General features: G+C 43.4%; 1 protein-coding gene across 1 annotated transcript in view; it reads left to right on the forward strand.

Moving 5' to 3' along the window:
• Window positions 1-12,653, forward strand: part of LOC104929167 (Ral GTPase activating protein non-catalytic subunit beta) — a 26,194-nt gene continuing 13,541 nt past the window's right edge. The window contains exons 1-16 of the mRNA XM_019270962.2: window positions 1-203; window positions 1,055-1,281; window positions 3,483-3,685; window positions 3,877-4,043; window positions 4,148-4,334; window positions 4,611-4,742; window positions 5,264-5,442; window positions 6,523-6,674; window positions 6,767-7,004; window positions 8,557-8,758; window positions 8,866-9,033; window positions 9,146-9,260; window positions 9,478-9,625; window positions 9,727-9,791; window positions 9,902-10,046; window positions 11,081-11,208. Coding sequence (XP_019126507.2) covers window positions 1,105-1,281; window positions 3,483-3,685; window positions 3,877-4,043; window positions 4,148-4,334; window positions 4,611-4,742; window positions 5,264-5,442; window positions 6,523-6,674; window positions 6,767-7,004; window positions 8,557-8,758; window positions 8,866-9,033; window positions 9,146-9,260; window positions 9,478-9,625; window positions 9,727-9,791; window positions 9,902-10,046; window positions 11,081-11,208 — 2,406 coding nt within the window. The 5' untranslated portion in view covers window positions 1-203; window positions 1,055-1,104. The remainder of the gene's footprint in view (window positions 204-1,054; window positions 1,282-3,482; window positions 3,686-3,876; window positions 4,044-4,147; window positions 4,335-4,610; window positions 4,743-5,263; window positions 5,443-6,522; window positions 6,675-6,766; window positions 7,005-8,556; window positions 8,759-8,865; window positions 9,034-9,145; window positions 9,261-9,477; window positions 9,626-9,726; window positions 9,792-9,901; window positions 10,047-11,080; window positions 11,209-12,653) is intronic.

Raw genomic sequence — 12,653 nt, forward strand, 5'->3', positions numbered from 1 at the left:
GCGTCAGCGCCGCTGCAGCTGCAGTACCAGCCCAGCAGGGGGCGTCGATCCACGGATCCGGTTTCCCGTTAGCCCGTCATGCTGCAATATCCAAGCCTTGACATTGCGAAGATGGAGGCTGTTATGGTGTAGACCAGGAAACATAGAAAGCACAAACTGCGAGTTTCAGAGCTCTGTTATGACAACATTTCCAGCTGGTCCAGGTAAACGGTAAAACTCACTGTTCCCCCTCAGCCAGCGAGCAAACGTTAGCGTCTTTCTCAAAGTTAGGTAGCCAGCGCGGCTAATGTCAGCTAGCGCTGCGAAACGTTAGCTCCGCTAGCTCCGCCAGCTAGCAGCGGATCAACTACAGCGTAGTTTGAGATAAGTGAGAAGTTAGCACACACCACCGCCTGTGTTTTTTACCCTTGACTGCAGCTTATTGTCTCATCCAGAAAGACGTGTTTTTGTGAGGAGGAAGTCCAGCCAGCAGCTAACTTTCAGCTAAATGTCATCGCAGGATAAGGAAGATGTTTTGATGATGGCTAACGCTAGCGCAGCTAATCGTTTCCTGGTTGTGATTGTTTATCGACGCAGGGTTTTATTATACGCTATGTTTTATTTCATGACTTCATCTAAGCGTACAGGGCATAAAGGGTGGGTGGTGTGGTGTTTAGCTCACATATGCTATGTAATGCTAGGCGTGAGACTTTTTTGTTTACTGCGGAAGGAGCGTTAGCAACGACACACAGTGATGAGTCCTCTAGTGTCAAACTGTGGCTACATCAATGCACATTTATTTCTCTACGTATGCAGCCAGATGATAACAGCTCTAACACTGTTTAAGTTTCAGTCGTTGCTAATGTTTTAATCTTCCATTCTCCTTCCAGTAAAATAAGCTATATACGTAAATCACACGTCAAAATACTGCTTGATTAATCTGTTTTTATAGTTCTGTGTATGTTTCTATTGACAGCCGTGTCCTCACAACTGTATGGGTGCTAGATACCAGCCAAGCAGCCTATTCACAATTTTCACCAACTTGCCCTAACTCTTGGATTTGTGCGTCTCGCAGGTGGAGGCAGGAGGCGTGAGTAGTCGAGCGGTGCAGCCAACATCAGCAGCATGTACTCCGAGTGGCGCTCGCTGCAGCTGGTGGTGCAGAGTGACCAGGGCCACCTCAGCGTTCTGCACACCTATCCCACCACCGTGGGCACGGAGGTGGCAAATGCCGTGGTCAAGCCTCTGGGCACGGCCGTGAGCCCCGTCGCCACGGAGAACATCCTCAAGACGGACAAGGAGGTGAGGACGAGGTCCACGCTGTTTATGCTTTGTGTCTTCTTAAAGCTTTGGTCTATCAGTCACCGAAAACTTTGGAGAGCATGTCGGCTTCAGATCCTATTCCCATATGATTTGATGACAAATTGCCTTCCACTCAAATCAAACCCACATTTAAATCTACTTTTGCGTGTACTTCACCTTCCACGGAAAGTGGTATAAACAACATGGTGCGATCAGTAAAAACCTCTGAGTATAAACTATTAATAGCATGTTTGAATGTGCACATACTGCTGTGTGGCACCACAGTGATGCAGTTCAAATGATTCAAGGAGCAGCCTCCTACATCGATGGAGTCATCTTAAGTAGCAGACATAAGCTGCACTGCCTAGATATTGTTAAACATAGAACAAGACATTGGAAATAAAATTAAACTGCATCCCCTCCCTCAAGTCAATGACATTAACTTAATTTTAAGTGTAAACATTATATCCAATGAGGACACATTAAAGTGCATATGTATAAAAGGATTGATCAGATGTGCACACCTAGATTTGTGCAGTGTCTCATCACACTGCACTCAACTTCTACACATGCACTCAAGCTTTTCTGTAAATCGTGTCTCCAGCTGGGCCCGCTGGAAAACTTTGTGACAAGGACCAGTCCTATGTTAGATTTGTGCTCTGTGTCATTGTGTCACGAGGCTGCATGCACTGCGGAGCAGGATTTATTCAAGGACCTTTCTATATTTAGCTTTGTTTATCATTCCCTAAATCTAAAAACCCATTTCCCTGTTCCTGCCATTAAAATCATGGCACGATGCACCGCCGTGTTCACTCTAGGGATGATAGTACGCGTCATGTGCAGACGGTGATTTACCAGCTGCAATTCTGGGCATTGAAGCTGAAGAGTTAAATTTTTATGTCATGAGATCAGAGTCCTTTTTTCTCTCATGCTCTCAAAATCCATTCAAGTGCCATTAGGCAAAACCCAGTCAGGCTGTCGTATGTTTTCATACTCAGTATCTTTGGTGTAGCTACTCTAGCATATGAAGGCGTGACTGCTGAAGTGGTACAGAGATAGCTTTTCCTATCTGGCCTGAAACACAGCAGACATTCAGGGCTGTTGTTACAGTTCCCCCTTCACTTAACCTTCCATGTTAATAAACGTGAACAGTTTGGGTACCTATGTTATGGACTGTGTGTATATTTTGCAAGAAAAATACTTGTAAGTGGCTATTTTAATATCTATAAAGATAAAGCCTCTAAGGCGCATACTGTGTTTCATAGGGATGTCTCTTGCTGATCCAACCAGTTTATGATGGAGTGAGATCGGCCATTAAAATCCAGATCAATTTCTAATCTTTTGTTTGTGTACTCTGTATACAGCAGCTGTCAGAAAACATCTCCCTCGTGCTCCGATGAAACACACGCCGCTGTGAGCAAGCGAACCGCGGAGCTCAGAGCAAGTCGGGAGTTTCAATTAATGATATGAGCGTGCGTCAGGAAGGGAGAGATGTGAGAAGAGCTTACCCTTGAGTTAAAAATATTTCAGCAATATCTCTCAGGTGCGCCGTGCATCTGGAGTGCTGCTGCTGCGGCTTTGAACTTCGCTTCACGCGGAGGATAAAGCTCGGATAAGCCTTCCTACCACGACTGATCCATGCTGACTCCCACCCGATACACAAAACACTGCAGAACATTTTTTACAAAATGTTGCTGTCGTGGGAAAGCTGTTATATGAAAGCTGACTTCGGGTTAAAGTACGTAGCTGTAATTTGTGAGAGAAATACATAAAAAAAAAAACACAGGATTGGACTGAGCAGTAAAACATCGTCTTCATCTTTGATTCGTATGAATTCGTGTTTAAATGGTAACATTAAACTGGCTTTCATGCATCACGTGCCTTTTGAATTCATCTAGTCTGAGAGGCGGTGTATTGTTATTGCCATCATCATCTTACCCTAAACCTTTGGCCTTCCTTGTTATGAGACACTAAATGAGATGTGCTAGACTGGTTACTCATGGTTACTCACATGACATTACACAGACGGACACAAAGGTGGAGTATTGTTCGGCAGAATATGACACTGTATGAAACATGTCTTGAGAGCTGTTGTTCTCTTTTTATGTCATGTGCAGCGGGATATGTAACACGCTGACAGCAGTATGCTACAAAAGCTCTAAACGTTCTCATGTATTAATGAGAACTGTTTTATTCCCCAGGTAAAGTGGACCATGGAGGTTCTGTGTTATGGCCTCACCCTCCCCCTTGAAGGGGACACTGTCAAGCTGTGTGTGGATGTGTACACAGACTGGATGATGGCTCTGGTGTCGCCCAGGGACTCGATGCCTCAGCCCGTGGTCAAGGAGCCCAATATGTACGTCCAAACCATCCTCAAACATCTCTACAACGTCTTTGTACCAAGGTATGTCAGAAGTGTTCTCACATGAGCTTTTATCTCCCGTTAGCTGTAGTTTTTAAATTGAAATGCATATTTGTGCTCTTGTCTGTTATCCTGCATAAATCTCCAACTGCTGATGTCACCAGTAATGCCTCCTTCTTTCCTTCCCTTTTCCTCTCTGTCTCCTTACTTCAAACACTCCGTGTCTCCCCCAGGCCTGAACAGCACAGTCTGAACCACATCAGGCTGTGCCAGCAAGTTCTGACTGCAGTCCAGAAATTGGCACGCGAGTCTGTTTCCATGGTGAGGGAAACCTGGGAGGTGCTGCTGCTCTTCTTGCTTCGCATCAACGACACATTACTTGCCCCGCCCACAGTTGGAGGTATGTCTCCCCCTGTGCCACGCTACCCCCTCTTGGTGTATTTACTTGGTTGTTAATAATGATCTCTAATGTCAATAATCCCCTGGTATGTTGCTCTCTTTTAGTCGGGGTGGCAGAGAAACTGGCAGAGAAACTGATGGCAGTGCTGTTTGAGGTGTGGTTACTGGCATGTGCCCGCTGCTTTCCCACACCACCATATTGGAAGACAGCGAGGGAGATGCTGGCCAATTGGAGACACCACCCTCCTGTTGTAGAGCAGTGGAGCAGAGTGGCCTGTGCCCTGACCTCCAGGTTAGAAATGCATCAACTTAACTGCACATAGCATAACATACTAAAAAAGGTTTCATACAGCTTGTCACTGAAAGTGTGTTTTGTTTATGTTTGAAGGATTGTTGGATTGTTTGATATGAGTTAAGACAGCAGGTCATTTAACTCGTCTAACCTGTTGAACTCCTGTGTCCACAGACGGGAGAAGTAAACAGTAAAAAAGTTTGACAGTAGTAGCGTCTGAAGTGAGAAATATGTCTGTGATCATCTGTACGTTCCTTTCACCCTTCTTCAATCCAGACTTTTGCGCTTCACCCACGGACCTAACTTCCCACCGTTCAAAGTTCCTGATGAAGATGCCAACCTGATTCCTTTAGAGATGGACAACGACTGTGTGGCACAGACGTGGTACCGCTTTCTCCACATGCTGAGGTGCATATACTCATTTTTTTCTGGGCTCTATCCTCCTCTATCCCTGTAAAACCTTCTGTTAGTTACACAGATGATTTTTTTTCATGTGTTCTAAGAGACAGAGAAGTTGTAGAACAGACTGGAACTAAAGAAGTACCTCATATCACTCTCTTATCATCATATATTTTTTTTCTCTATGTACTCTACTTCCTGATCTACAGGAAGTCTAAACTCATTTGGTGGCTCTTTTTATATGAATTCATCATTTCTTCTTTCCTGTATTCATTCCTGGTGGCACTACAGCCACAGGCTTAGAAACAAGTTTGACGCTCTCAATCGTGTTTTTTTGTGGTTAGTTCCAAATGTGTTCAGAATGTCAATATCGCTCCGTCATCATCTCCGTCAGTGCTGACAATATTAAATGTCAGAGAACTGATTCCATGCTTTGCCAAGCCACGACAGAGTCAGATATCAGATAAATCCAAATATGCTCTAGTTGCATCTGCAAGCATGAATTTGCGTCTTTCTCTGTTTGTTTCTAGCAACCCAGTGGATCTGAGCAACCCTGCGATAGTGAGCACCACTCCAAAGTTTCAGGAGCAGTTCCTTAACTCCAGCGGTATCCCTCATGAGGTGGTGCTGCATCCGTGTTTGAAACAGCTACCCCAGATCTTTTTCAGGGCCATGAGGGGCGTCAGCTGCCTAGTGGATGCTTTCTTGGGTAAGAGGATGCTGAGTTTAAATGAAAATGAAATGTCGTGTTGCATATAAGAGGGAGTGGTTTGGTGTAAATGTTGAAAAGCCAGCAGAGTTTCAGAATGAAAAACAATCGCAGTGACATCCCACATGGGTTTTCTTTGCATATTTGTATTGTTTATTGTATTTGTTAAAAATGTTGTTCCTACCTTCTAGCCAGCTACCTGCTTTAGAAAGGTAACCCTCACATTCATCACACTTTTACTATTGTCAAGGTTACATCATTTTAGCATGGACTGAGGTCAAAGCCTGTCCTGCATTACATGCAAAGAGATGTTACTTTGACAAAAATAAAAGCAGACATAATTTCAAGTTACACCAGTGAATTAAAAAAAATCAAAACAGTTCCACAAAAGTGTCATTTTATGTGATTCAAGTAATTTGAACAATCACCAGCCGTTTCCAGCATTCAATTCTTGTAACAGTTTTGCTGCTTTCCAGTTGTTATTCTGGCGCTACGCCTGAGTAAAACCAAGATGGAGGATGTCAGTCAGTAAAATCTTTTTTCAACATTTGAATAGAAACATTTCAGTGTGTATTTTTCTCTTCACGCTGTAGGTGTCTCTGTTGAAAAGAAAGATGTACGGGAGAGGGTGTTCACTTTTTGTCCAGTGCTGCTTTCTCATGGTACAGACACCAGCTGATACGTCATGTAATGACATGGGCTATTCATTGGTGGTGATGATATTAACAACTGGGATTAGTCTTGCTATAGTCCCAAACATTCAGACTAAGCTACCAGATCACGGACAAATGGTGTCTTAGGGGCACAAAACATCAATCAAAACGGATGGATGTCAATTACCACTGATTCGTATCTAACCCGTTGTTTTGCATGTCTACGAATTATTATCGTCTATGATTGACTCACCCACTCTGAAGCCGTTTTTCTTTTTTCTCTCATAACAGTAGAAATGGGAAAACGGCTTCAATTGATTCTATTTACGCACGTAACAATATACGTTACAGTTTACTAATCAACTTCTATGGAGGTGAAAACAGGTAACCAAAGTTCTTCAGCTCACTTCTACCTTCCTGTCTACAGGTATATCACGTCCCAGAGCCGACAGTGCCCCGCCCACCCCAGTCAACAGAATGAGCATGTCCCCGCCCCCGTCCATCACCAACACCACGCCCCCGCACAGCCGCAAACAACGGCATACAGTGGTCACCAAAACCACGAGCAAGAGTTCAACTGTGAGTTCACACATGTTCTGCTAGTTCCACTAGTGATGTCATCTACAGCAGTCCAGCTGAAACATCTTCCTCTGTCCCTCTCCACCCTGCAGAGCAGCAGCAGTCAACCAACCAAAGCATCCCAGCAGCAACAGCAGCAGCAGCAAACTTCGTCCTCCCCGACCCTCCTCTCCAGCCCCAACCAGAGCAGCTGGGAGTCCCGGCCACTGCCGGCCCCGGCACGGCCAAAGGTCAACAGCATCCTCAACCTGTTCGGCCAGTGGCTTTTCGACGCCGCTCTGGTCCACTGTAAGCTCCACAGCGGCCTCAGCCGAGACCCCAGCATGACTGGTAAGAAGCGAGATGGTGGCTAATAGAGTTTCCTTTATGCATGGGCAGGTGGGTGTTTTGTTGCTGTTCATTAGTACGTGTTTTTGTGGAGTTATCTGTGTTTTTAGTCTGTTATCTTTTTTTATTTTATTTTTTTGTTGACTGTATGTCATTGGGATATCCTTTCCTTTTTTCACCATCTTCTCTGAAACTTCTTTGTACCTTTCTGGATGTGGAGGGCTTGGTTAGAAGTGGCCTGGTATGAGATTTCCATCTGATTCTAATCCATTTACATCTACCAACTATTTAAACCTGGCCTAAACTGCATATAGTCTATAACCATATGCTAAGGTCTTCATTTTATTGGTAAAAATCATCACTAGAGGAGTCAGTGACAGCACATAGACTAGATGGTTTTTAAAGAAATTTGGCTCATCATTGGCTCTCCATTATTTTTCTCTTTTTGGTGTAGTGTCTTGCACGTGTCTACCATGTCTGATTAATGTTAAAGAGTTGTAATGGGTCAAAAGTCATGTATTGAGGAGAACAAAAAAAGAAACAAAACAATTCATGCCTGATATGAATTGATCCCAAAATATTGGATCTGCTTTGATTTTGTGTCTCTCCACTATTTCTGTTATCTTGCAGCCTCTTTTATCCAAATTCTCCTTTCTTATAAATCTTGTAAGTAGGAACGGCAGCTTTTTTTCCTCACTTGATTTGCGTTTCTTGACAAGTCTTCCTGCTTTTTAGTTGAGTTCCTCATGATCATCGCCATTGTTTTTTCTGTCCCTTCCACTGCTTGTCATATTTATATATATGTACATATATATATAAAAGTTCACCAGCGTTCTCTCAGCGTTTCTCCAAAGGTGATGGAATGGGTTTCACCAACTGACCACTTGTCTCAACCATAATGTTGCCAGTTCGTGACAACGCCACCCTGTTTTTTTTAAGTTTTCATTTTCTTTTTTTTCTTTTGTTCCTTTGGGTCACACTAATCCTTATTATTTAGTTTCAGACCCCCCTCTCCCCTCAAGTTCAGCATTAATGTTTTTTGTAAATTTCCTTTTGTATTGTCAGTTCACTTGAGTTTTGATTTTATTGGTTTGGTGCCTCAATGCATGAAGTGAATGTTCTGTACCTTGAGTGACAGTCATATAAATGCAACAGCGAGGGAGCTGACACAGGGATTTTGCAGCGTAAACCATTTTATTGCCAGCGCACTACACTTGGTCATGCTTTGTGACAGCGATAGGTAGAACTTTTATGTCAAACTCTTTGTGTCAGAGTTCCCTTTTGAATGCTTTTAAATGATGTAGGTGTGCGTGTGTGTGTGGATGTGTGTTTGCAGTCATTAAAGTCTTTGTTCCCTCTCGTTGTAATAGCGATTAAATGTCTGCTTTATGGTGCTTTTATTTTTTTCAAATTTTGACTCTGTTTACTTTTTATTGTAGTGTGCATATAGTAGCTACATGTCTATGTTTGCTTGTTTCTCATACATGCATGTTTACTAATGACCACATCACAATTCAGGGTCCTTTCATTCTCTGTTTCTTCCCACTCTCTACAGCGATAGCCACTCAAGTAGGTCTGGAGCTGAGAAGAAAGGGTTCCCAAATGTCCACAGACTCCATGGTGTCCAACCCCCTGTTTGATGCCAATGAGTTCCCAGAGAGCTACGAGGCAGGACGAGCTGAAGCCTGCGGGACTCTCTGCCGCATTTTCTGTAGCAAGAAAACCGGAGAAGAGATTCTGCCTGTTTACCTGTCCAGGTAAGAGAGTCAAGTTATCATGCTGAATTCAAACGATCACAAACTGTTTTTGGTTTTGTCAGATGTTTTTTATTTTAAACTCTGCAATCGTCTTTCTCTTTCTGCAGATTCTACATGGTCCTGATTCAGGGTCTCCAGATCTCCGATTTCATCTGTAGACCAGTTCTGGCTTCTATCATTCTCAACTCTTCCTCTCTCTTCTGTACCGACCTGAAGGGCATCAACGTGGTGGTGCCGTACTTCATAGCTGCCCTGGAGACTATTGTACCAGACAGGTGAGACTGGCAGTATCTCACACAAGTTTTCGATCAGTCAGCTGCGATTTCTCTTCAGAGGTTTTGAGAATATTGCCTTTCTTGAAGTCCATAAAATTTCTTTCACTGACAGGGAGCTGTCCAAATTCAAGATGTATGTAAATCCTACCGACCTGAGGAGAGCATCCATCAACATCCTGCTTGCCATGCTGCCCTTGCCGCATCACTTTGGCAACATCAAATCTGAGGTGACAGCTCTAGTATCTGTACACTTTATGTATTGGAATCTGACACTTAAATGCAGAATGTAATGTTTTTCTGTTAGGGCTGTGAATGAAATTGTTTTTGTCATTGCAGCTTTTCCTCGTAGCTGATGTGAAATCCTTGTTGAAACATTTTCCACATCATGAAGCCACTTGCATTAAAGTTTGTCATGTTCTTTACCATGTTGATGCTGTGCTCCAGGTTCTGTTGGAGGGAAAGTTCAATGAAGAGGATGGGTGGCCTCACGACCAGCCCGTGTCTTTCCTGTCCCTGAGGCTTCGTCTCGTCAATGTCCTCATAGGAGCACTGCAGACTGAGACTGACCCCACCAACACACAGCTCATCCTGGGTATCTGCTGGCTTCTTCTTTATATTTACTCAGATTTTAAAGTCTTTATATTATTCTGTTTTAATGGTTTATTATTGACTTCTTCCCTCCTTCCCCATCAGGTGCAATGCTAAATATTGTTCAAGACTCAGCGCTGTTGGAGTCCATCGGTGCACAGACAGAAACGGTAAGGCTCAGATCAATACTGCTACCTACTGATAAACGATTAATATTTTATGATGCTAGAAGCAGTGTGATGAACTGGACGCTAAGACTTCTGTGTTTTTGCGGTCGTAGGGAAGTATAGACGGGAGCAACGTGACTGTGAGAAGTCAGAGTCACAGCCGCACCAACAGTGGCATTAGTTTCACTAGCGGGGGCAGCATGGAGGCCACCAGCCCAGACTCCGAGCGCCCTGCCCAGGCCCTACTCCGAGACTATGGTAAAAGACCCAGCTGCTCCACGTAAACTAATATCCTCAAGCTTGGTGAATTAACATGATGGTGCTAGCTTTGCATAACAGGCTTACTGGAGCATTGTTTCATGATCAGTACCTGCTGGCTGAACAGTGCAGAAAATGTAACTCATTAACACATTTGTTCCTTTATAGCTAACGTGGTTAAGGTGGTGTTCAGAGTTAAGAAGCGTTGGGTAAAATGCCTATGTAGGTGAAACTCAAGTTATTTGCTGTGATGCAGTGCTGTTTGGCGCTGAGATGCGCCTTGACTGTTTGCAATTTCTCTCTAAATTGATTGGTTGCAACAGTGTTGCTTTCTCAAAATCTTTTTATTGAAAGATTTTGTATTTTTCTCAGTAGGGCTGAGCGAACATTTGATGAAAATAACGTGATGCACATGATGTGAGAGGCGTTTTTTTGATTCATTTAAAATTAAATAGATAATGACAATCTCATTTAATTTAGGCCACAAGTTTATTTTCACTGAACACTGTGTTGCTTAGAGGCGACAGGAAATGTGGGTTGGGGGAGGGTTCTGCCGGGTTCCTGTGGGACAGGACGGTTACATTGTGTTGTGAGGCTCAGTGCTGGACAGGAAAAACAAAACTCGAGAGTGGGCAGTAGTCTGATTGTGGATTCATATACTGCAGGCACTTCAGCATGAGATGGGATTTTTTTTTTTTTTTGCTCATTATAAATTTTTTTTTTTTTTTGCTCATTATAAATTTAGATAATCTTAGGCCTGCTTTCTAAAATTGGAGCCAATGAGGCTTAATACAGAAGCCTCAACATAATCAAGCCACAAGGCACACAAACAGTATATTCATGTTTCATGTTATTGTAGGCAACGTTTTCTTTCCAGGTCAAAACTTGGTCGCTCAGCCCTATTCCTTAGCAGTTTATCTATTTCTCAGCATTGTGTACTGTACTGACTTTATTCTAATGCATGCCTTGTTGCCTGCATCTTGCTTTGCTCTATTCTTTGCGGTTGTTGGTATTTCGGGGTGTTATTGGTCTAGCTCTTCCAGATACGGCGGCCGGCCTGCTGGTGCGCCGCATCCACCTGGTCACTCAGAGACTCAACTCCCAGTGGAGGCAGGACATGAGATTTCACTGGCTGCCCTGGAGCGTGGCTGGGCTTGCCAAGGTAAAGCTACAATGTCCAAACAGCACAGAGACTAGCAATCTGCAATCATTACTAACGGGCCAGGCCAAGGTGAGACTGCTGTACAGCTTTCAGTTCTCCCGTGTTACTCACCCCCCAAAAACTCTTTATATTGCCACTTCAATCATCACTTTATAAAAACTACAGTCGGTGTGAAGGTAAATCCTGGATTTGCCCCTCCAAGAAGGCTGACACACAAGACCTATTCAAGAAACTGAATCCGCCTGTTACTGTGGCAACAGATGGCCTGAAAGTAACCCGTTACAAAACAATTTAAATCGATCTTAACCTCAGTTAACTAGCACACCTCCTGTGAGCCTCACCGGAGAAACAAAGCAGAGGTTGTTCATGTGGAAGTCAGACAGTGCGTCACAAGAGAGTTGCTCCTAAACTGTCAACACAGTTCCCCAGTCGGGCAGCAACAGACTGGTTGCACAGCAACATTTTGACAACATGGAGCAGGAAACTCACGGTGTATTAATTACTACAATAGCTGCAGTCCACTTAAGGGAAGGTCCTGCTATTCTGTGTTGTATTCATTTCACGGACACTTATCATATCTCTGCCTGGTAATGACGGTGGGAACTAGTAGACGCCAAATAGCTCACAATTGGCTATAAAAGTAAATGTCTGACATTTGGTGTCACACATTGAAGAGGGCAGAGGTTACTGAGATTTTTTAATTTACATAAATGCTAGTTTTAACACATAATGTAATTAACTTTTATTTATTACTGCAAAAAAATCAAATGGTCTTTATTTAGTTCACTGACCATAAAGCCCTACAAAGATCGTTCATATATACAGAAAAATAAAGATTTTCGTGTGTTTTCTGTCTTAACCAGGTAAAGGTGGGAGTAGACTCTGCAGACCGTAAACGTGCCGTCAGCTCTATATGTGGGTACATTGTGTACCAGTGTAGCCGTCCCGCTCCTCTTCAGTCCCGAGCCTCCACTCCATGATTGTAGCTGCCTTCCAGTTTCTTTGTGTGTGGCTCACAGAACACCCTGACATGCTGGATGAGAAGGTAGCATTTCTCTCTCTATATAAATTTGAGAATGAAATTGATTGAAATATTATTTGTTTTTGTAAAACTAAACTCTACCAAAACCCTACAGAAAATTGGATCGTCATGAATTCTGTCAGCGAAATGATTAAAAAAGAAGATTAGAGGAACATTTTGTTGATAATTCTGTCCAGTCTAGCCTAAGCTCCATTTACAAAACGGTGCACTCCTGCTCTGAGATTCTTTCTTTATTGTTTGGATCAGGATTGTTTGGTAGAGGTTTTGGAGATTGTGGAGCTTGGAATCTCTGGCAGCAAGTCCCGCCAGGAACAGGAAGTCCGACATAAAGGAGAAAAGGAGCACAACCCAGCTTCAATGAGGGTGAAGGATGCTGCTGAGGCCACTTTGTCCTGGTAAGACC

This window comes from Larimichthys crocea, chromosome XV, assembly GCF_000972845.2.
Source record: "Larimichthys crocea isolate SSNF chromosome XV, L_crocea_2.0, whole genome shotgun sequence".
In the NCBI taxonomy this organism is placed as follows: Eukaryota; Metazoa; Chordata; class Actinopteri; family Sciaenidae; genus Larimichthys; species Larimichthys crocea.